The sequence below is a fragment of the Staurois parvus genome, unplaced genomic scaffold (genome assembly GCF_062004578.1).
Source record: "Staurois parvus isolate SC_StPar_1 unplaced genomic scaffold, SC_StPar_1.0 ptg000704l, whole genome shotgun sequence".
Taxonomy (NCBI): domain Eukaryota; kingdom Metazoa; phylum Chordata; class Amphibia; order Anura; family Ranidae; genus Staurois; species Staurois parvus.
In genome coordinates, this window is record NW_028318500.1 from 557,404 (window position 1) to 580,519 (window position 23,116).

Below are 23,116 nucleotides of genomic sequence, written 5' to 3' on the forward strand. Positions count from 1 at the left end.
CAGTTGCTGGTCATCAGCAGCACTTTCCTCACAATGTCACAGCATGAGAAAAGTACTGCCGATAACCGACAAATGTCACAGAGGACATCCGCACTGATGATCAGTGCCGCCCACCAATGCCCATCATCAGTGTCTCCTCATCAATGCCCACCAGTGCCACCTCATCAGTGCAGCCTATCAGTACCCATCAGTGCTGCCTATCCGTGCAGCCTCATCAACTCACATCAATGGAAAAAAATTACCCATATGCAAAATTTTATAATAGAAACAAAGAAAACACTTTTTTTTGTTTATAGTGCAAAAAATAAAAACCCCAGTGGTGATTAAATACCACCAAAAGAAAGCGCTATTTGTGTGAAAACAATTATAAAATTTTCATATGGGTACAATGTTGCGTGCCCGCGCAATTGTCATTCAAAGAGCAACAGCACTGAAAGCTGAAAATTGGCCTGTGCTTAAAGAGTAAAAGTGCCGGTAGACAAATGGATAATGACAAAGCCAGGTGCAGGGAACTCAAAATCACACACCTTTACAAAGCTAGCAGGAAGTAATCATTACGGAAGATTGAATAAAGCTGGCCATACATGGGTTGAATTTCGACAGAATTTTCTTTCGAAAATCTTTTCTAAGAATCTTCGTTTAAATTTCGCACCATTAGTGGACCACAGAAATGGCAGATTTTCGTGTAACCATTGAATCTGAGTGATTGGGTATGTTGAAAATTTTTTGAAAAATGAACAAATTTTTAATCAATGATGGGAGAATCATCCGGAAAAACCTAAATTAAAAATAAATAAGCCTGAGCTGTGACCAGGAAAGGAAAAAAAAATTCTTAGCCACAAAAATTCTTTTCTGTAGCAACATGAGGTGAAATTGAAGGCTTGGTTAGCTGAATTTCGAAATCAATGGTGGCACCATCAGATTACAAAACACATGAAAATTCTGATTTCCTAAAAAAAATTTGTTCGGAATTTGACCCATGTATGGCCTGCATAACAGACTACACTTATTTTCTGTGTATAGTAATCCACTATAATTATTTCAGCACAATTTAGGAGAAAATGTATAAACAATACCTCGGTAACTTCATTTATCAGGGAATCTAATGAGCTCAGCATTGGATCTGCCACAATCTGCTTCACCTGCAAGAAAATTCAAACTATGGTCAGTATCAGGAAAAAAGTTTATAATAACATGTAGTATTGCCTCTCTTCATTTAAAATGCATCAAACAAATACAATATTGTTACAGTCCCATACTGCCATGTATACTGCACGTATTTCATAGCAAGCCTCAAAAAAATCTGTTTGAAATCTCATGAGAAAATACGTCCCAGCTAATTCTGAAGATAAACACATTTACATGTATGGTAAGTTAGTTATGTTGTCCACATTGTAAACTAACTGTATTAGCTGATTTTGAAAAAAAGGCCTTCCACAGATATCAATCTGCAGGCTGAAGCAATAGGCTAACTTTAAACCTGGCCCCCATAGCATCTAAATCTTAAGCTGGCCATACAATGAATGGAATTTGGCCAGTCCCTGCTGAATTTCGATCTGTGTGGGTTGCTCTTGCATGACAAAAGTCGATCATTTGAGGGATATGCTTGAACACTTTACTCAATCAGCACTTGCAGCAAATGAGCTGATCAGTGAATTTGGTGAGCAGCAGGTCCCACTGTCAGGTTACAATATCCTGACTGCTCACATTTTATATTTTAAAAAATATTCTTCCCAAATATATTGACATATATTTGAAATGCTACAATTTTGGCCATATTAAAAACAAACATTAAATATATATATATATATTATACACACGTATATATACACATATACACACACACACACTGCATTTTGAAATCCGTTTTTATTACAAAATATATGACAAAATTATTTTAAAAATACAAATCTACATTTTTGGGATGCATTTACAATTTACAAATATATGAAAAAATATATGTTAAAATGACTTTTTCATAGGTTAAGAAAAAAAAAATCTGAAGAATATATTTTAAAAAAATATATTTTTAAAAATATATTTTTTAAAATATATTCTTCAGATTTTTTTTAACATATAAAAAAGTCATTTTAACATATATTTTTTCATATATTTGTAAATGCATTCCAAAAATGTAGATTTGAATTTTGAAAGACATTGTACAGTATATTTGAAATGTATTTTTAAAAATATTTTTCATATATTTTGTAATATAAATGCATTTCAACATGATATATATATATATATATATATATATATATATATATGGCCAGAAGTGTAGCATTTCAAAAATATGTCAATATTTTTGGGAGGAATATTTTTAAAATATATTTCACATATATTTTTCTTCCACATTGGCGGGATGAGTCCTCCATCTACCTCAGTTGTGTGCATGGAGACATTTTTTAGTATTTAGTTTATTTAGTTATTCAGCCTGTTAGCTAAACAAAAAAAGTAAATGAACAAATAAAAAATAAAAACTTTTTATGCTCAGCTTTACCTTTTCTTTCCACCCCTTCAACTTCATTAAACAGTAAAAAGAGGAAACCTTGAGAAAGTTATATTTCTGTCAGAGCCTACGCTATGACAGATCTGGGCTAACTGTCAAACAATGTTCTAACATGGAAGGGCGTGTGAGTCACATACTTACAATATCTTAAAGCACCAGGGGTATCTCACTCCTGCTATGGCAGAGAGAAGGAATATGTGCAAAAGAAGGCTGTTCATTAGAGTGAATCTATTGCTTTGCTCTTCATGGGCAAACAACAAGCTCCCTTAAGTGACATTGATGTAGTAGGACTTCTGCTCCACCCTAACCAGTTGAGAAAGTGATATATTTTATAACTAAGCTAAATCTATGCACTTCATAATAGTTTGTCTGAAGGAAAAAATGTGTGACTATACCATGCTCAGTAGTTGACGCAGGCTTTCCTGTGGAATGTCAAAATCCTTGTTGTTTACACCAGTGAAAAGAGGGGACACAGAGAAGCTGGAGCTGATGGTGGTGAGGTAATAATCTGGGTCTACTGCACTGCCATCTGGCAGATAGGAACCTAATGGGATTGAAACAGTAAGATTACTGGAAGTGTAAACAGAAAACCATATTTTTCCATTACAAAATATTACTTTGGAATAACTATAGTAAAGATGTTTTTGAACCAGAATTATAAAGAATCAGGATGTCTAAGAGGTCTAAAAACAAAGCACAGCTTATTCAAACTATAACAAACACAGTAGCATGTGTTGTCATTTGTTTTCACTTATACTGTCCTGTTATAAAAATAGGATTTTTGTACTTACCGTAAATTTCTAGTCTATTAATGGACACAGTTTTATTTTAATAGGCTACCAAGGGTTGTACTGCTACCTACAGCAGAAATAGAAACTAGACAATGTATGGCAGCCCCTTACAGGCTATAACCTCTCCCACCTTACCAGTTGTAGCAAGCAGTCCAACAAAGGAAAGCAGGCACACAAAACACAGGTGAACCAGCTCAGCAAGAAAAAACTCATAACAAGGGAAAACAGGACTTTAGACAGCCACTTGCAAAACTTTTTGACTTAAGCAAGGATCCGCAGAGGCAGATGTATCAACATTGTGAAACACAATGTGTGAACTGAAGACCAGGTTGCAGCCACACAGATCTAAGATGCAGAAGCCTGATCACAAAAAGCACAAGAAGAATGCACTGCTTAGGTGAAGTGGGCTTTTAACAGGGACAAGGAGACATTCCACAATTTACAGGCCTACACAACAACCTGTTCCATCCTTATAGAAATAGTGGAACTGGAAACCAGAGAAACTCTTTTAGGACCTTATGGGGCAAAAAAATGAGTGGCCGTAGAGGTAATCCTACTGGCCCTTCACTACATCCAGACACTGGAAGATGACAAAAGAGCTCCCTTGGTCAAAATGAAGGTTTTCTTTACCCCCATAAAGGGTTTTCAAAACAACCCTGTCTTTATGGAAAATCAAATTGGACTCCAAACAAAACAATGCTAACAACTCAGAATCCCTTCCAGCCAAAGTGAGGACAACAAGAATGGCCCTTATGGGATACCTACATCAAGGAAATATCCCAAATAGGTCCATCTAGTAGTAATAATGACAATACTAGACTGAAATTCCACAGTTGAACTTGTAAAACCCTTTGAATAAAATTACAAATCACTTCGTTATCAGCAAGAGGATGAAGAAAAGCAACAGACAAGACACATACCTCATCCTTGAGGGTTCTAATGGTGGGTGTTGTTCCACCTCCCTGTAGGGAGAACAACACAGCACACCTAAGGGCACGTGGGAAAAAAACCTCAAAGTAGTGAAAATAAGTCTTCCACATACAATGATAAAGCTAGTGGGATGAAGACTGCCCCATCTCTCAAAACCTTTCAACAGCCAAGCCTTCAAAGCCGGCCACCAGAACGCAGGGTGAAAGATTGGTCCTTAGAAAAACAGATCTGGAAGAAGCCACAGATCATTGGCTAACAGAAAAACCGTTAACTATGTAGCTATGCAAGATAAACATATTTGCAATACCATACTCTATGAGGCTAATCCATTGCTGTATGAATGACTGGAATGCCATCACTTTGAAAGATAATGAGAAAATAGCTGCATCTGAGAAAAGGCAAAGATCAGGACTTGTGGGGCTTATCCCACAGTGCTACCAGGGCGTAAATAAACATCAGGCATCACCCAACGCAGAAATATGTGTCGGTACATCTTCTGATGAAGAGGATGTTTCCTTTGGCCACGCATTGTCTGCCAGGAAAAGAGCACTGCAGAGATCCCTGGAAAATGAAGCTCCACCTAGGACAGGATAAATTTTGCTGCCGCAACACACCTGGTGTACCCCAGAAGAATGATGCAACACAGCTGTGCCGTAGTCTGAGAAAACACAAGCCTAATGACTGCACAGAAGGGGCTAATGAAATGATGAAAGCCGAAATGCTCACAATTTCAGTATGCTGAATTAAACTTTGGATTACCACCCCCCCCATGAGACCAGCAAAAGACAGATGGTCCAGAATCGAGCCCCAACCCAGAAGGTTGGCATCTGTCATGAAGTGAAAAAGAATTGGATGAAAAGATAAAGTACCATCTGAAACTTTTGAGGGAGTACAAAGATGTGGAGAAGCTTTAAGACCAAAATGTTCAGTAAGCTGCCTTTCGACTACAGAACTGTAAAAGGGTTTTAAGAAAAACCTTGACAGTTGGAGGGATGAAAATGCTAACTTCATGGGTAACAATTTCCACATGGCTAAAACAAAGTCCATCCAACATTGCTGAGACATAGAAGAAGTGAAGAGAAAATTGAAGCGGAGAACTCTAATTTGTGACCTTTGGATACAACCTTCCATGTCATCGCTATGAAATCAACCAAAAACTCAGCATAGGTCATAAGACCTGAAGGTGGACCTTTATGCTGTGGCAGATTTATTTGCAGGTTAGGAGATCCTGGTCTATCAAGGATATTTCCCTGAACCCAAGGTAGTGGATGTCCAGGAACTGGAAACTGACCTGGAAGAACAAAAGAACTTTTCAATGTACTATAGGAACATGTTGAGCCTTAGCTTTTCATGTTGCGTTAAAGAAGTACTTTTACCCTGGTCACATTTAAAATTTTGCCATTCAGGAAAGTGTTAGAAAGATGGTACCCCAGAAAGGATAAGCGCAACAATGCCTTGCTGTTTGCAAACCAGCGCTTAAGCCCTGCAGATCTGGACAGAAAGAAAATTACTAGAGAAATAACCCAGCTAGGATCCAGCGAAGTGTCAACAAAAGTTTACACAACAAACCTCTGGACAGTGCAATACAAGTGTCAGCTGCCAGCATCTTTTTACAGTAGGATCCTTAACCCTGCCCGGAAATACAAATCATGTATATATACACATGTGATTATGCGCAGCCCTGCCTCCCTGTAGCAGTGCTTCTGCTATAGGGTGGAGGGCAACTGGCTAACAAAAAAAAACACACACATTATGTAGGCATAGTCATAAAATCTCTAAGAAGGGACATAAGTGGTTAAAACTAAAGAAGGTATAGACCATTTCCCAACAAAAAAAACTCCTCCAAAGGTTAGAGTTCAATGAGGAGCCTTTTGTCTACGAGAACCAAGCCCAGACCAGTATTAGGAAATGAAAAACTGTGGAGTATAGAGTAAAACGTATTGCCTCAATTAGAAAGGACACAAGTGCCTTCTAAAAATCAACTAGTGGAATGACTTCTTCTAGGGAACGGAGGGACTCCATGCCTGACAATGAATCCGCTTTGGAGAGTATCCAACAAAACAGAAAGGACAAATAGACCCACTGCTGTACACTGCAACCTCTACTGGCCAGGTAATGCAAAGAATACTAATGTGCACGATTAAGACCAGCTCCACCAAAAACAAAATTACCAGTGATGAGTTTGCAGACTAGAATCAAGTGTAGTGAATAGCCTCAAGTTTTATTAAAAGGAGAGATGCAATGTACTGTGTTAATGCAAAACAGTAAAAGTATAATACAGGTATATAATCCTATGGAAATTAATAGAAAATTTCCTGTCATACCACTAAATACAGCTTTCTCTGTAAAAATATCACATATACAGTCTTGGTCACTGCAGAACCATTAGTCTGCCAGTCCCCAAAACAGACAGTCTCAGAGACAAGAACAGGTGAACAATTACTTTCTATGTTCCCATGCATGTGTGGTGGTGTGCAGAAAAACACAGCTCAATGGACATGATTTGAATAGGCTCTAACACAGACGGGATGCCGCTGCCAAACACGGGGCTGTTGCAGAAAGAACACAATATGATGTGACAATATATGGAAGCGGCATGAAAAAAAAAAATGCATTTCAATGTGTCCTTATGGTGCTCTGGTGCATTATTTACTGCCTACCACAGGAAAATCCTTAGACATGCTAACAACTCATAACAAAAATGCAGCGCAAAAAGGTAGAAAAGCAAAGCTCCATTTAAAACACAAGTCAACACATCTAAATGCACAGGCAGTAATGTACTGCGTGCAGTTTTAGAATCTATCAAAAACACTACAAATATGATCAACTCAAAAAATGTTTAAAGAAAGATATTTCATCCTGAAGCAGGCATCTCATACTGCTGCTGGGTGGGAACCCAGAATCTAAACATACAAATCATGCCACGTTACCTTCAAAATACGGAATAGTAGACCCTGCTGGAGATCCAGGAGGGGGGACAACACGATCAGGGCTAACCTGAAAACCAAAATTGAGATGAAGATTAAGGCAGCACTAATCAAAATGTTTTATTTTGTTTTACATAGGGTTAAAGCCTATGTCATATTTTTATTTTATTGCTGGCTGTGTCCATGTAGAAGAGATTTCCCATCACTTCTGTCCTGTTTCCAATGGGGGCACAGAATCAAAAATATGCAGTAGTTTAATACACTAAGAGCTTCATTTTTGTTGATCTATTAAAGGGAAAGAGACTGTTTCAAGTGAGTGTTTATTTCCTGAAGGGATAGAGACTTTTCAACGTGAATGTTCACTAAACGTCATAAATAAGATGAAGCTTTGTTTGCCTCAGACAACCAATTATGTGCTAGTAAAGGTTTTGTTTTTTCATTAACCGAAGCACAGGATATACTTTTCAGAGTAAACACTGGTTTACCTTATTTTCCATCATTCACTCTGAAAAGTGAAATGTCTCTATTGCAAAAGCAAATCAACCCCAATCTTCGTTTTTATTGCGGTCTATGCCTTCCTGTTACAGTTGCTTCTCCCATTTCTTGAACAGGTGTCACAGGGAAAGATGGTGAAAGAAAATCTCCCCAATGAAACCACAGGCAGAGAAAAAAAATGCAATACTTCTCCACTCTATACAAAGAAAAAATAATTCCACATAGTTTGTCTTTTAAAATACTATCAAGAACTAAAACATTTAATACTGGTTGTTATGTTACCACATCTCCATGACAGTTTCAAATGGTATATTATTATGGCTAAATGTAAAACCGAAAAACACCATGGTGGTTAGGTAACTGTAATTCATCAAGTCTGTCACCACTATGTGATAAAAAGGCACACCCACACTTATAAAGTTTTAGTACATAGCAGAAAGTGAAAACTACAATTTGGTACCTGTGACCCACTAGATACGCTGCTTGTCTTCCTCTTCAGCGAGTCACCTTGACATACTGTCAGCAGTGAGTTAGGTAGAATAGATCGGAAATCATTGAAAGAGCGCCTGCGGATACCTTCCAGCTCCTCTGGAGCCTTTAATGATTGAGGAGCGATCTTAGGAAACAGCTTGGACAGAAGAGATTCTTCAGAGTTGCTGTATCGCCCAAATGCCCGAGAGATGCCAATCAAACAGGGCACTGCATATTTACACAGGTACTCTGCAGAAAATGAGGACAGAGATTTATTATAGTGTGCAGAAAATGCAGACACTATAAGAAATAAGAAAACAAAATGTCTATATCATTTATATCTAAATGTACCTGCCAGGTTTATATGTTTGTAAATTGTATGCAAGGTGAAGGCAATCAATAGACAGACTGGTGAATGTAAACACAAGGAGGGATCTACACAAGCTACAGAAAATTGAATATCACACTCCAAGTTTGTGCCAGGTTTTTTGACTTGCAGAATCCATCATGACATCATATAGACTGCAGGGGTGTGTTACGTTTCTTAAAAACAAGTACACAGTAGATACTAAACTGACATTATTATAAAAGTGACTATTTAATGTGAATGGGAAGGTTAGAAACTGTGTGCATGCAGAGCAAAAAAAGAATCAACAGCAGATCTAATTATTTTGTAACTAGAAAATAATACCTCTGGCATGGCCCCATTAAACATAAACCTAAGATATCATTACAAACATATACAGACATAAGAGGTGCCAAAATGAATTGTATGCAAATTCTTATACAATCAGCTCACCTTTGTCCTGAATCTGTACAGACTGGCACATTCCAAGAAGACATTGCATCACATCCAGGATTGTCTCCAATATCTGAGGACACAGGACACACAAACATGTCATCTATTGCCAAAGAGATATGGATGCCAGGAATGAAGGCATAGGTTTCCTTAGAGCTTTCATTCACTGAGCACTTTACAGGCACCAGTGTCTTTGAGATTTTCTGTGTATGGAACAGCGTACTATTAAACAGAATATGAACGCGACCCCTGTACACACAGTAGACACAAACAAATGCCAATTGTGACGCATTTTATCGAAGTCTGTGTACAGGGGAAGTAAACTTATTACGCTCCTGCTGCTACTAGGAGTCCTAAAACAAACCGCTCATACACAGCCACACGTAAAAATGTCTGTGTGTTGCTGGCATTACAGTCAACACTTTAAACCTTTAATAATGTATGGGAGACAGTTATCAAATTATTCACTTGCCAATCACCAAATAAAGTCTCACAGTAGGCATCAAACACATTTGCTGGCCAGAATTGCTAATTTACTCATCACATTGAGTTGCACCTGCTGCCACTTGCCTTAAATTTTAACTAACAGAAGAGGAATTGGCACACGGGATACATCCGAAGTTATATTCCTTGTGCTGATATTTCTGTTTTTCACTTTGGCTGCTCTTAGGCTTTAAGAAAGATGATGTACATTCATTATTCCATTAAAAAAAAAAAGACATCAAACACAAACGATTTCATGATGTTATCATGTATCCAAACCCAGGAACACAAATCTAATAGATCACCATCTTATTAGTTCTTATTTGTGGTGGCTGCATTATTATTATTACTATTTATTTTTAAATTTTCCTGTTTTTTTCCTGTTCACCTCATGCTGCTGACAGTAACATATTTCCTGTCTCAGGGTAACAATGCTCCCCTACCGTACTGTATCTATGGAAGAGCGGTGTTGTTATCCTAGGACAGGCTTACAGAACACTCCCTCTACTAACAAAAATGGGGAATTGTAGTCAAAGATAGTTAACATCAGTTATAACAGATAAGAATGAAAAATGGGCAGAGAGAGCAGGAAGTTACCAGATCACTAGTCGTCTGGCATTTTTTGTTGGTTGATAGCTAAAAAGAATCGGAAACTTCAGTGGAGAGTGAACATGTTTTACTTTTGACTGCTGGTGCTTGTAGTTTTAGTTTCTTCTTTGGGTCTTGCTGAAAGATTTTACTTTTTGAAATCACTTTTTCTGCATTCATTGGTCACAGGTGACACAGGTCCTATATAACTTGCTATAGAGATCACTCTGAGCTTGCTCATCCTTGAGCTTGCCTGTATTTTGCTTGCTGGACCTTTGACCAAGTGGACCTTTGATAAGTGGAGTTAAAAAACCATAGTGGAAAAGAGGAGATTATAACAGGAGTCTACTAACCTGTATTGACAACTGATATTTTCTATTAATATTGTAACTGGGATAATGTGTGCTAGCAAGGTGGAAGGTTTTGTGCACTGCACAGTGTGCTGCATGTATGCAACAATGGAGCAACAGCTCCAGGATGGATACCACTGTGACAGATGTGAGCGGGTTGCCCTTCTGGAAGCTCACGTTAGAGATCTGGATGAGCAAGTTGCAACACTGGGCAGAACTGACAACCTTGAAAGGGGTCTTCTGCTCTCTGAGCAGGTAGCTAATGGGATTGATGTGGAGGGCAGAGGGGCTAATCAGGATTATCAGGTAGGAAGATGGGTTACTGTAACAAGAGGGAATGGTAGGGGCTCACAGAAAAGGAAGACTGGCCCTGGGTTTGTGCACCCAAACAGATTTGCCAAGTGGGGGTGGCAAGCTCAGGGGTGGCAGCCCTGGATGTCACTGCTATCCCTAACAGCTGAGAGGGCAGACCATCAGGGAGGGGTGGTGAGGGTAGTGCAGGAAGGCCTAGACAGCTGGTGGTAGTAGGGGATTTTATAATCAGAAGGACTGATAGAATAATTTTGCTGCCAGGGTTGCCTCAACCGAATGGTTTGCTGTCTCCCTGGTGCCAGGGTTCAGTATGTGGTGGACCGGGTTGATAAATTACTGGGAGGGGTTGGGCATGACCCAGCTGTCTTGGTCCATGTTGGAACCAATGACAAAATACATGGAAGGTGGAGGCTCCTTAAGAATCAATTTAAAGAACTAGGCTGCAAGTTGAAGGGAAAGACCTCCAAGGTGATATTCTGTGAAATATTACCTGTGCCATGCGCAACTCAGGAAAGACAGGGGGAGATTAGAGAACTAAATGCATGGCTAAAGACCTGGTGCAAGAGGGAAGGATTTGGGTTTCTAGAGCACTGGGCTGACTTTTCATTGGGGTGCAGCCTATATGCTAGAGATGGTTTGCACCTAAATGGAAGGGGGTCTACTGTGTTGGGGGAGAGGTTTATGGGAAGGTTGGATGAGTATTTAAACTAGGATCAAGGGGGGAGGGAGTATTAGGTTATAATGGGGTAGACAGATCAGACAGGGGTCAGTACTTATTGGTGGGTGGAATGGGGAAAGATGGGGGGAGGGCTATGGTAGATAAGAAGGTTCCAATGTTACAAACAACAAGTAGAATTGGTACCATTTGTATGAAAATAAAAAATAAGCTAAATACGTGTTCACAAGGTGTCAATGAATTAAAGTGTTTGTTCACCAATGCCAGAAGCCTGCCAAGCAAAATAGGCGAGTTGGAAGCTTTGGGGTATGAACAGAACTATGATTTAATTGGTATTGCTGAATTTTGGCTTCATTCTTCACATGACTGGGCCATTAATATTCCCGGCTATGTTCTCTTTCGGAGAGAGAGGGTAAAAAGGAAAGGTGGTGGTGTCTGTCTGTACGTGAGAAGTGATCTCAGAGCGAGTGTGAAAGAGGACCTAGTTGATGGAGAGTGTGATGAGGCTGAAGCATTATGGGTGGAACTACACATAGGAGTCAAAGGGGTGCGTACTACAAAGGTAATCACTGGAGTTTGTTATAGGCCTCCCAGTGTTAAAGAGGAGGTGGAGACTCCACTCCTTGCACAGATCGAAAGGGCTGCAAGGGCTGGGACAGTGATAATAATGGGGGATATTAACTACTCGGAAATTGACTGGAGTAATGGTACTGCGGGAACAGTTAAAGGGCAAAAATGTTTAAACCTACTACAGGACAATTTATGGTACAGTTCATAGAGGCCCCTACTAGGAATGACGCTCTGCTGGACCTGGTAATCTCAAACCATGCAGCGCTTATTACGAATGTCCATATAAAAGAATATCTGGGTAGCAGTGACCATAACATGATTTCATTTGTTAGCTGTAAACAGCAAGCACATACGGGAAAAATAAAAACGTTCAATTTTGAGACAGCTTTTCCAAGGCTGAGAGCTGCTCTCCAAGACTTAGACTGGGAGGGAATATGGGCATCAAGAAACACAACACAGAAATGGGAGTTCTTCAAAAAGACTGTATGTGAACACACTGCAAAATATATTCCCATGAGCAACAAGTTTAAAAGGCTAAAAATCAAAAATATGTGGCTTACGGCCAAAGTTAAAAAAGCTATAGATAATAAGAAAAGAGCTTTTATTAAATATAAAAATGAAGGAACGGTATCACCATTTAAAAGTTACAAAGAATATAACAGAATATGCAAAAAGGAAACAAAGGCCACAAAAATTAAAAATGAACGACAGATGGCAAAAGATAGCAGGACCAACCAAAAATTCTTCAAATATATTAACAGTAAAAACATCCGGTCCAAGCATTGTGGTGGCTATTTTGGGCCTATAATAACTTCTGTTCAGGGTCTCAATGTATGCAACATATTTACCATCTGTTGTATTACCTCAACACACCTATGTATGTTACTGTGACTGTGTGTGTGGGGGGGGGGGGATTACACAAAAGACTCAATGGAGGTGAGGGGGAAGGCAACTGCTTCTTTGTGTACCTTGCTCTGAAGCCCACCCATTGGAAGATAACTTGGGTGGGTGGTTCTTGGGATGGTCTTTTGTAAAGTGCATAAAACACCTTGGACAAAGGATAAGCCCTCTCTTTATCATGTGTGCCTTCCAGGAGCCAGACCTCACAACATCAGGGTGTCTGTAATGTATAAGCCATGCTCTATCTTTTATTTTCTATAACTTCCTTTCTTATAGTCATCTCTCTATACTGTAACATCTAATATTTTATTTCATGTAACATCAATTGATTGACTATATTAGTAACTATTTGTCTTCTGTATAAATAAATTAGATATACTTTTTCTTTTTATTTGGCACAGTGGTTATTGGTTAGAAATAATCTACAACTGAGAGAGAGGCAACAAGGCCTGATTCTGTTGTGGCAAAAGGTTGTAATCACTTATTGTATTTGTAATCGATAGAACCAAGTAAATAAGTGTGGGAGAGAAAAACCGCCAAAATAGCATGTAGGCCCTTTACAAAATAATCTAGAGTGGGTGACTGGGGACAAAGAGAAGGCAAATTTATTAAATACCTTCTTCAGCTCTATGTATACAAAGGAGCACGAGGGAACTTTTTTCCATAGTTGGCATGGTATTAACACAGCTCCAGATGATCATATTGGCTCACAATTAATATGATCCAGAAGTATTTAGACAGAATAAAGGTGAATAAAGCACTTGGACCAGATGGCATACACCCACGAGTCCTTAAAGAATTGAGCTCTGTCATTTCAAAGCCATTGTTTCTAATTTTTAGGGACTCTTTAATGACTGGCATAGTACCACTGGATTAACGTAAGGCCAATGCAGTGCCTATATTTAAAAAGGGGTCAGAATCTTTAATCTGTTAATTATAGACCTGTTAGTTTAACTTCTATAGTTGGGAAGATACTGGAGAATTTAATAAAAGACCACATAGATGAGTTCTTGCTGGAAAAAAATATTTTAAGCAACAAACAGCATGGATTCATGAAAGACAGAAGTTGTCAAATCTAATTTCTTTTTATGAGGAGGTGAGCAAAACCTTGGACAGAGGGGTGGCGGTGTATGTGGTATACTTGGATTTTGCAAAAGCGTTTGACACAGTTCCCCACACACAGCTAATTTGTAAGGTAAAGTCTACAGGCTTGGAAAAATCTGTATGTAAATGGATAGAAAACTGGCTAAAAGATCGTATTCAGAGAGTAGTGGTTAATGATGGTTGTCAGTAGTGTACCCCAAGGTTCAGTGTTGGGACCCTTACTTTTTAATATATTTATAAACGATATAGGGTCTGGGATTTTCAATACCATTTCAGTCTTTGTAGATGACGCCAAGCTGTGCAGTGGAATAACATCCTTGCAGGATGTCTTCAACTTACAAGCCGACCTCAATGCACTGTTTAATTGGGCAACTATGTAGCAAATGAGAATTAATGTTGATAAATGTAAGGTTCTGCACTTGGGGGCTAAGAATATGCATGCATCATACATAGTAGGGGGAGTACAACTGGGGGAATCAAAGGTGGAGAAGGATCTGAGAGTTCTGGTAGATCACAAGCTTAATAATGGCATTCAATGCCAAGCTGCGATTTCTAAAGCGAGCAAAATCCTCTCTTGTATTAAGAGGTATAGACTCCAGAGAGAGAGATATCAGATTACCCCTGTACAAATCATTAGTAAGACCTCATCTGGAATATGCAGTTCAATTTTGGGCACCAATTCACAAAAAGGAACTGAAGAAAGTACAGAGAAGAGCAACAAAACTGATACGAGGCATGGAGGAGCTTAGCTATGAGGAAAGATTATAGGAACTGAATTTATTCTCTCTTGAGAAGAGGAGATTAAGGGGGGATATGATCAATATGTATAAATGTCAACATGTCAGTGGTTCATATAGTGAACTCTGTGTAGAGCTAGTCACCCTGAGGCCATCACAGAGGACAAGGGGCACTTTTTACATCTGGAGGAAAAGAAATGTAATCTCCAAACACGGACAAATTTCTTCACAGTAAGAGCTGTGAGAATGTGGAATAGACTCCCTCAAGAGTTGGTTCTGGCCAGCTCAGTGGATTGCTTTAAAAAAGAATACAATTGGATACTAATGTTTATAGCTAAAGTTGATCCAGGGAATATCCGATTGTCTCTTGGGGGATCAGGAAGGAGTTGTTTTCACTGCAACTGTGGGTGTAGGATTATAACTTTTTTTTTTTTTTTTTTTTAATGGTTGAACTGGATGAATAAGACATGAAACATATACCGAAAGTGCGCCTATATCGTGCAGAATAAAATATTTTCATACTCTGAGCAAACAGTAAAAGAACGTCATTTATCTACGTATCTATAAGTACTGTGGAGACATTCAATTTCAAAGCTCACAAAACAATTATTACAATCTTAGCATTTTAATTAGAACAAATGATGTCAGACTGACAACTCTGTAAAATAAACATACAACAGGCGTATCTAAGGTGTTAGAAAAGGATTGTCTGTTTTGACAGTTAAGGATCTTTTGGAATAAATTACTGCACGTTAAAAAGTAGCTACAGAGATGAGTGTGGACTTGTTAAAGTGATTGTAAGGCTTAATTTTTTTCTCTAATAAACGAACAAACAGCCCTGACCCTCCTCTTCTCAGTTCCCCCGCCAGCAGCCCTGGCTCCACCCCCTATCCAGTGCCCCCATAGCATGCTGCTTGCACTAGGGCAGCGGTTTCAAACTCAATTTCATCACGGGCCTTATCAGCATTATCCTTACCCTTAGAAGGGCCGGTTGTATCTGCATGTGTCCAGAGCACCAACCCCCCCCCCCCCATTACATCAGATGTCAAGAATCCCACAACCTCCATAAATCACCGTGCACCCCGTTTGGAGGCAGAGCTGGAAAGCAGAAATTGCAGGGTCTGGAATAGGACCAGAGGAGGAGTGGAGTCAGTTACCAGAGCCTGCTGAATGCAGAGACCAGGGGAGGCAGAGATGGGGGGGGGCTGCAGCTGCGCTGAGAGGTGCAGGATTTGGTGCAGGAGTTTTATTCTCCTCTCTGCTGCCAACTGCTGAAACAAGGTGGGAATGGAGACAAGGGGGTCCCTTCAGGAGAGGTGCAAGGGCCACATGAAATCGCCTGGAGGGCTGGATTCGGCCCGCGGGCCTTGTGTTTGACACCTGTGCTCTAAGGGAACTGGAGTGCTCGCTTCCGAGACCTATTCTGTGTATCCATAAGACACAGAGAGCAGGGCTTGGCTCCGCCCCCACTCCTTACTGGCTCTGACTGACAGCAGTGGGAGCCATTGGCTCATTCTGCTGTATCTGAGCCAATGAAGAGCGAGAGAGCTTCTTGTGCACATTGCTGGATCGAGATCAAGCTCAGGTGAGTATTTAGTGGGGCTGCAGAGGAAACCGTACAGAGAAGGTTATTTTACCTTACTGCAGAGAATGCAGTAAGGTAAAAACCTTCTGCCTTTATAACCACTTTAAGCATGTGTAAGCAGTCTAAGGTTCACAGGGAAAACCATATTTAAATATTTAAACAGTCTTTGTGACTTACTTCTCCAGTGCAGCACAATTACAAAGGTCTGTTAGAAATCTAAATCTAGGCAACACATCACCTGACTATCTATGAGCACATCTTACCTGTCCTCTGAACGACACATCTCTGTGAGCTACATCAGACAGTAACGTAACCAAGCAGAAGCTGAAGGTCTCTGCAACTGGAAGTGTGCCTGTGACAAATAAAGTAAACTGACTTTATATGTGATAATAAAGAACCATTAAACTCTAACATAAATCAAATGTTGACTCACATACAGAAGCTATTATTAGTCAAAATTTCCATAGGGAGCCCCAACTGCAGAGTTTATGTGCAGGTCAATCTAAAATCTGATGCTGATGTATGACCATAAAAAGCATAAAGTTATAAATGTGCAACACTGATTTTGTTTGCTGGATATTGTGGCAAAGAACCATTTCACAAGTGTAGTGGAAGCCAATACACATTACTGCAAGGAAGGACTCCAATGTAAAAGGGGACATCTACACCTCCTGCAAATTGACAATAAAAGTAAATAGTCAAGTGTACTGACAGCAAAAAGGTCAAAACCACCAGTCTCCATAGTTTTCATACCAAGACAGAGGACTGAGCAATACTATTTGTTATACTACTGAATGACACTTCCTTGTTTTATAATCTACTATTTAGCAAGTAAGTTTGCCACTGATTAGATTTCTCACATAACACTGCCTTTATGTAGTTTATCCCTTCAAGCAGATCCGATTAATAGAGGCTATCTTTACCCAATACCAATTTCAGACTGTGACTTAACATCTGTCACAAACTTATTCTATGTAAAAAAAAAACCCAAACAAACTAAGTTGTAGATGGGGGAGTAAGCTCAATAAATAAGCTAGACCTACTCTAAAACAATGGTTTGCATAAAGCAGGTGATGAGAGCACCTGACCCTAAGCGCAGGCAGTAATGAAAAGCACTGTCTGTACAGAATGTATGTGACCATGCACATTAGGAAGCCTACAGGTGTTTTTTTAGACTCGGCATTTAGAGGCAGAAAAAAAACCCTTTTGTTTTGCGTTATTTTAGAGTGTTTTTCTGGCAGAAAAAAAATGTTAAACGCTTTTAAATGCTAGAACAAAAAAAACTCAAAATTAGCAGGGTTTTTTTCTGCCTACAGCTCTTTAAGCAAGTGTATATGGAGGCTAAAGGTGCAGAGACACACTAAAAGACCAGCAAAGCACAATGACAATTGAAGACCCACAAAAATGGCAATGACATGGGCTACATCCAGGCATACCTGTCCCCATGGCTAGCAATATTTAAACCTATTGTCTTGTTGCACTGTTCTGTGAATTATACATTAAGTGATGATTGCATATGATATTTTTTTGTATACTGTATGTACAGTTGTGTTCAAAATAATAGCAGTGTGTTGAAAAAAGTGAATAAAGCTCAAAATCCTTCTAATAGCTTTTATTTCCATACACACAAATGCATTGGGAACACTACACATTCTATTCCAAATCAAAACATGAAGAAAAATATATCCAATTTGTGTTGTTCCTCTAAAAAAATTGAAGAAAATTGAATATTAGACTGTTCAAAAAAATAGCAGTGTTTGTATTCTTCTTTACAAACTCAAACATTCACTATATAAACTGAAAACTGTTTAAAGATTTTGCTTTCCTTTGATTCACTTAATGAATATTTAGTTGTATAAGCACTGTTTCTGAGAACTGCTGTACATCTGTGTTACATGGAGTCAACCAACTTCTGGCACCTGTGAACAGGTATTCCAGCCCAGGATGATTGGACTACATTCCACAGTTCTTCTCTATTTCTTGGTTTTGCCCCAGAAACTGCATTTTTGATGTCACCCCACAAGTTTTCTATTGGATTAAGATCCAGGGATTGGGTTGCCCACTCCATAACGTCAATCTGGTTGGTCTGGAACCAAGATGTTGCACATTTACTGGTGTGTTTGGGGTCGTTGTCTTGTTGGAACACCCATTTCAAGGGCATTTCCTCTTCAGCATACGGCAGCATGACCTCTTCAAGTATTCTGATGTATTCAAACTGATCCATGATCCCTGGTATGCGATAAATAGGCCCAACACAGTAGTATGAGAAACATCCCCATATCATGATGCTTGCACCACCATGCTTCACTGTCTTCACAGTGTACTGTGGCTTGAATTCAGTGTTTGGGGGTCGTCTGACAAACTGTCTCCGGCCACTAGACCCAAAAAGAACAATCTTACTTTCATCAGTCCACAAAATGTTGCGCCATTTCTCTTTAGGCCAGTCAATGTGCTCTTTAGCAAATTGTAACCTCTTCAGCACGTCTTTTTTTCAACAGTGGGACTTTGCGGGGGCTTCTTGCAGATAGCTTGGCTTTACATAGGCGTCTTCTAATTGTAACAGTACTCACAGGTAACTTTACACCTTCTTTGATCTTCCTTGAGCTGATTGTTGGCTGAGTCCTTGCCATTTTGGCTATTCTTCTATCCATTCGAATGGTAGTTTTTCACTTTCTTCCATGTCTTTCAGGTTTTGGTTGCCATTTTAAAGCATTTGCGATCATTTTAGCTGAGCAGCCTATCATTTTCTGCACTTCTTTATATGTTTTCCCCTCTCCAATCAACTTTTTAATCAAGGTACGCTGTTCTTCTGAACAATGTCTGGAACGACCCATTTTCCTCAGAATTTCAGAGAGAAATGCACTGTAACCAGCATGTACATTTGCTGCCTTCCTTCCTTAAATAAGGGCAATAAGTGCCACCTGTTTTTCAAAGAGTGAATGACCTCACTAATAGAACTCCACACTATTATTTTGAACATGCCCCTTTTAATTAGTGATTCAATTACACAGAATCAGCAGCATGCATGTCATGACTGTTGGGTCTGTTGGATTTCTATTACTCTACTACATCTGCTAGCAAATTATTTGCCATGTAGAAATACCATTTCTACCAAAAACAGTGATTGATCAGGTTAGTGATGTATGATTGCTATTATTTTGAACACAACTGTATGTCAGTCTTCGATTCCAGGACAGAAAGTATAAATCTGAGCCTGGCTCTTACCAATACTGGAAAAGACTTCAGAAAACACATTTAAGCCTATTGTGAAAATATAGATTGCACTAGAGCAACCTTTCTCAACCAGGGTGCCCAGGAACCCTGGGGTGCCTTGAGGTTTCTTCAGGGGTGCCTTGGCAAAACATCTAAAAATTGCCCAAAACATGTATACAAGCCAGTGGGTGGAACAAGCCTGCCTTTTAGTTATTCAAAGCCACAGGTTCCCATTGTGCACCATTACGACCTTCTAGCCACCGGCATCCTGACAACCAATGACATCATCAGTTGATAAAGAGGATGTTGGTTGCCTGCACAGCATCCTAGTTTGACCCTCCCCTGCCCCTCTCCATCAGTGCTGGGGTCACTTTAGCTCAGTGATGGAGAAAAACTGAGGGAGAAGAGAAACACTGGAATACTAGTCGGTACCAGCGTACAAAAGTGTATTTGCTTTGGAAGAATAAATCACCTCTAAATGTCGGATGTTGCTGCGTTATATAAATCTATTACAATAGTTTTTCACATTTTAGAATGGGGTGCCCTTTTAAAATTACGGACAGTCTTGAGGCACCCCATTTTAGAATGGGGTGCCTCAAGACTGTCCATGGTTTTAAAGGGTGCCTCAGGACTGTCCATAATTTTAAAGGGTGCCTTGCCTGAAAAAAGGTTGAGAAACACTGCACTAGATTATCAACCAGAAGTTATTCATATTCATGCTTTGATGCTAAGCCTATGATGAGATGAGGTAATCATGGAATGTGTTTAGAAAGTTCAAAGAGTTGTGCCCATTTCGTACAAAGCACACACAGACACCGCACTAACTCTAAGCACAGAAGTAGATCTGATCCTACTCAAGATTAGTGTTCTACTTATGATAGATACAGTTCTGCAAACTTTCATAAAAGATTCTGCAATAGTCAGTTCTGTTAATGTGTCATTAAACCCAAAAGTTATCACGTTTGTTTCATATACAGTAATAAAAACCTGGTTGATCCTGCCATTCACTTGTATTTCATGGTTGTCTGTGTCCCCGCTATAGTACTGGATCCTGATGAAACACCATTGCTACCAATACTATGCATGGTCCTCTTTCAGTGAACAGCCAAGCTGTTCACTTCCTCCTTTGTCTGATTCTAGTCCCAGGTGACTATGAATCATCTTTGTTGGTGTATAGATATTGATGAATGACAAACATCTCCCTCTATCCTCCTCTATGGTGATGGTATTATAGCCTACCTCCACTATGTTATTAAAAACAAAACAAAAAGAAACACACAACACAGATCTTTTTATATAATACATTATAACATAAAGCTTTGAATACTTTATTGAGCTGTATTATGTATTTCTCTTTATCATTAACCAGCTGACCTCTGGAAGGTTTTTGCCCCTTTCATGACCAGAGCATTTTTTTTGCTATTCAGCACTGTGCTACTTTCTTGCAATTGCTTGGTCACGAAACACTGTACCCAAATTAAATTAATATAATTTTTTTTTCACTCAAAATATTGCTTTTTTGGTGGTATTTGATCACTGCTGGGTTTTTTTATTATATAATTTATTTTTTAACTTGTCATGTGACTGCTACAGTGCTTATCAGCACTGTTCTGGCATGGAGAGTTAGTGCAGACTACCTTGGATGATATAAACATCATCGATTTGCTCCAAGCTCCTTCTCCTGCAGGGAACAAGCAGGAAAAGGTCACATGACTACTGCATAAAGGGTCTAAAGAAAGGTAATTAGAAGATTTATTTTTAAAAATAAGACGCATAACTAGAATTTATGTGTACATTTAGAATTCCTAATAAAAGCTAATTGATGAGAGTTTAATATCGCTTTAATTTATAAATAACAATATAGAATATATAAACAGAAGATACACTGTATTTCTTTAAAGTGCTACTAAACCCACAACAGTAAAATCAGCCTGTATATACAGTAAAGCATGATTGTTATACTCAATGTGGAACCTAAAGGGTTAATCCTCTGCATGGAGTAAAAAGACCGTTTGATCCTTTCTTCTCTGTTCCTCCCCTTTTTCAAGCGACCACCTCTTATCTCTGATAAGACAGACTGAACAGTAGACATTTTGCACATGCTCAGTTTGGTGTGTATTGCTAAAGGTTTTTTTTTTTTTCTTGGGAGAGTGCATGTGATCAACACTGGTCAGCACTGGTCAGACAGAGGTCAGGTTTTTTGCATCCTTCTTGAGCAGAAAAAAACCTCCTCCTACAAGCTTTAGCTAGTGCTGGGCTGGACACTCATAGAAGCAACAAGACTGCTCTAACTTCTGATGACAAAAAAAGAATTTAGCAGTTTATATTTACTAAAATAATTGCATTTCCATGTTCTGTGTACTGTGGGAGACCAGATATAATAAATGCAGGGTCCTGGGTTTAGTAACACTCTAATGCACTTGAACTCTATGGGGTGTATTTATGCATTTCACCCAGGTTTCACATACAGCGGGTAAAATAAGTATTGAACACATCACCATTTTTCTCGGTAAATATATTTCTAAAGGTACTATTGACATGAAATTTCCACCATGTCGGTAACAACCCATGCAATTCATACATACAAAGAAACCAAAACAAATATGTTCAGAATAAAGTTATGTGTAATAAAATGGAATGACACAGGGAAACAGTATTGAACACACTAATTGAAATTTATTTAATACTTTGTACAAAATCCTTTGTTGGTAATCACAGCTTTAAGAAGCCTTTTGTATAGAGAAACTATCCACATGTGTTGCTCAGGTGTGATTTTGGCCCATTCTTCCACGCAGTCTTCAAATCTTGAAGGTTCCATGGGCCTCTTCAGTGAACTCTGATCTTTAGTTCTTTCCATAGATTTTCTATTGGATTCAAGTCAGGTGATTGGCTGGGCCTTTCCAGTAGCTTTATTTTCTTTAAAACCAATTGAGAGTTTCCTTGGCTTTGTGTTTGGGATCATTGTCTCGCTGAAATGTCCACCCTCATTTCATCTTCATCATCCTGTTAGATGGCAGCAGTTTTTTATCAAGAATGTCTTGGTACATTTTTCCATTCATCCTTCCTTCAACGATATGTCGTTTGCCAGTACCGTATGCTGAAAAACAGTCCCACACCATGATGTTTCCACATCCAAACTTCACTGTTGGTATGGTGTTTTTGAGGTGATGTGCAGTGCCATATGACCTCCAAACATAGTGTGTATTATGACATCCAAAGAGTTCAATTTTGGTCTCATCTGACCAGACTATACTCTCCTAGTACTTCACAGGCTTGTCTAAATGTTGTGCAGCAAAATTTAAACAAGCTTCAACATGCTTTTTCTTCAGCAATTGTGTCTTGTGTGGTGGGTGTGCATACAGGCCATGGCAGTTGATTGCATTACCTATTGTTTTCTTTGAAACAATTGTACCTGCTAATTTCAGGTCTTTCTGAAGCTCTCCACAAGTGGTCCTTGACACTTGGACAACCCTACTGAGAATACTTTTCACTCCTCTGTCAAAAATCTTGTGAGAAGCACCTGGTCGAGGCCAGTTTATGGGGAAATTATGTTCTTTCCACTTCCAGATTACAGTGCTCACTAGAACATTCAAATCCTTCTCTAACCAATGCCATCAGTATGTTTTGCAGCAATGAGGTCGTGAAGGTCTTGAGAGAGCACTTTGCTTTTACCCAT

The 23,116-nt window shown here is 39.1% G+C and overlaps 1 protein-coding gene across 2 annotated transcripts in view; it reads right to left on the reverse strand.

The window, feature by feature from the left end:
• Nucleotides 1–23,116, reverse strand: part of PI4KA (phosphatidylinositol 4-kinase alpha) — a 168,707-nt gene that overhangs the window by 126,974 nt on the left and 18,617 nt on the right. For both annotated transcript variants that reach the window (XM_089653173.1, XM_089653172.1), the window contains exons 4-9: nucleotides 16,491–16,579; nucleotides 8,923–8,995; nucleotides 8,113–8,372; nucleotides 7,161–7,227; nucleotides 2,905–3,053; nucleotides 1,077–1,142 (exon numbers count right to left, since the gene is read on the reverse strand). In XM_089653173.1, the coding sequence (XP_089509299.1) occupies nucleotides 1,077–1,142; nucleotides 2,905–3,053; nucleotides 7,161–7,227; nucleotides 8,113–8,372; nucleotides 8,923–8,995; nucleotides 16,491–16,579 (704 nt within the window). The remainder of the gene's footprint in view (nucleotides 1–1,076; nucleotides 1,143–2,904; nucleotides 3,054–7,160; nucleotides 7,228–8,112; nucleotides 8,373–8,922; nucleotides 8,996–16,490; nucleotides 16,580–23,116) is intronic.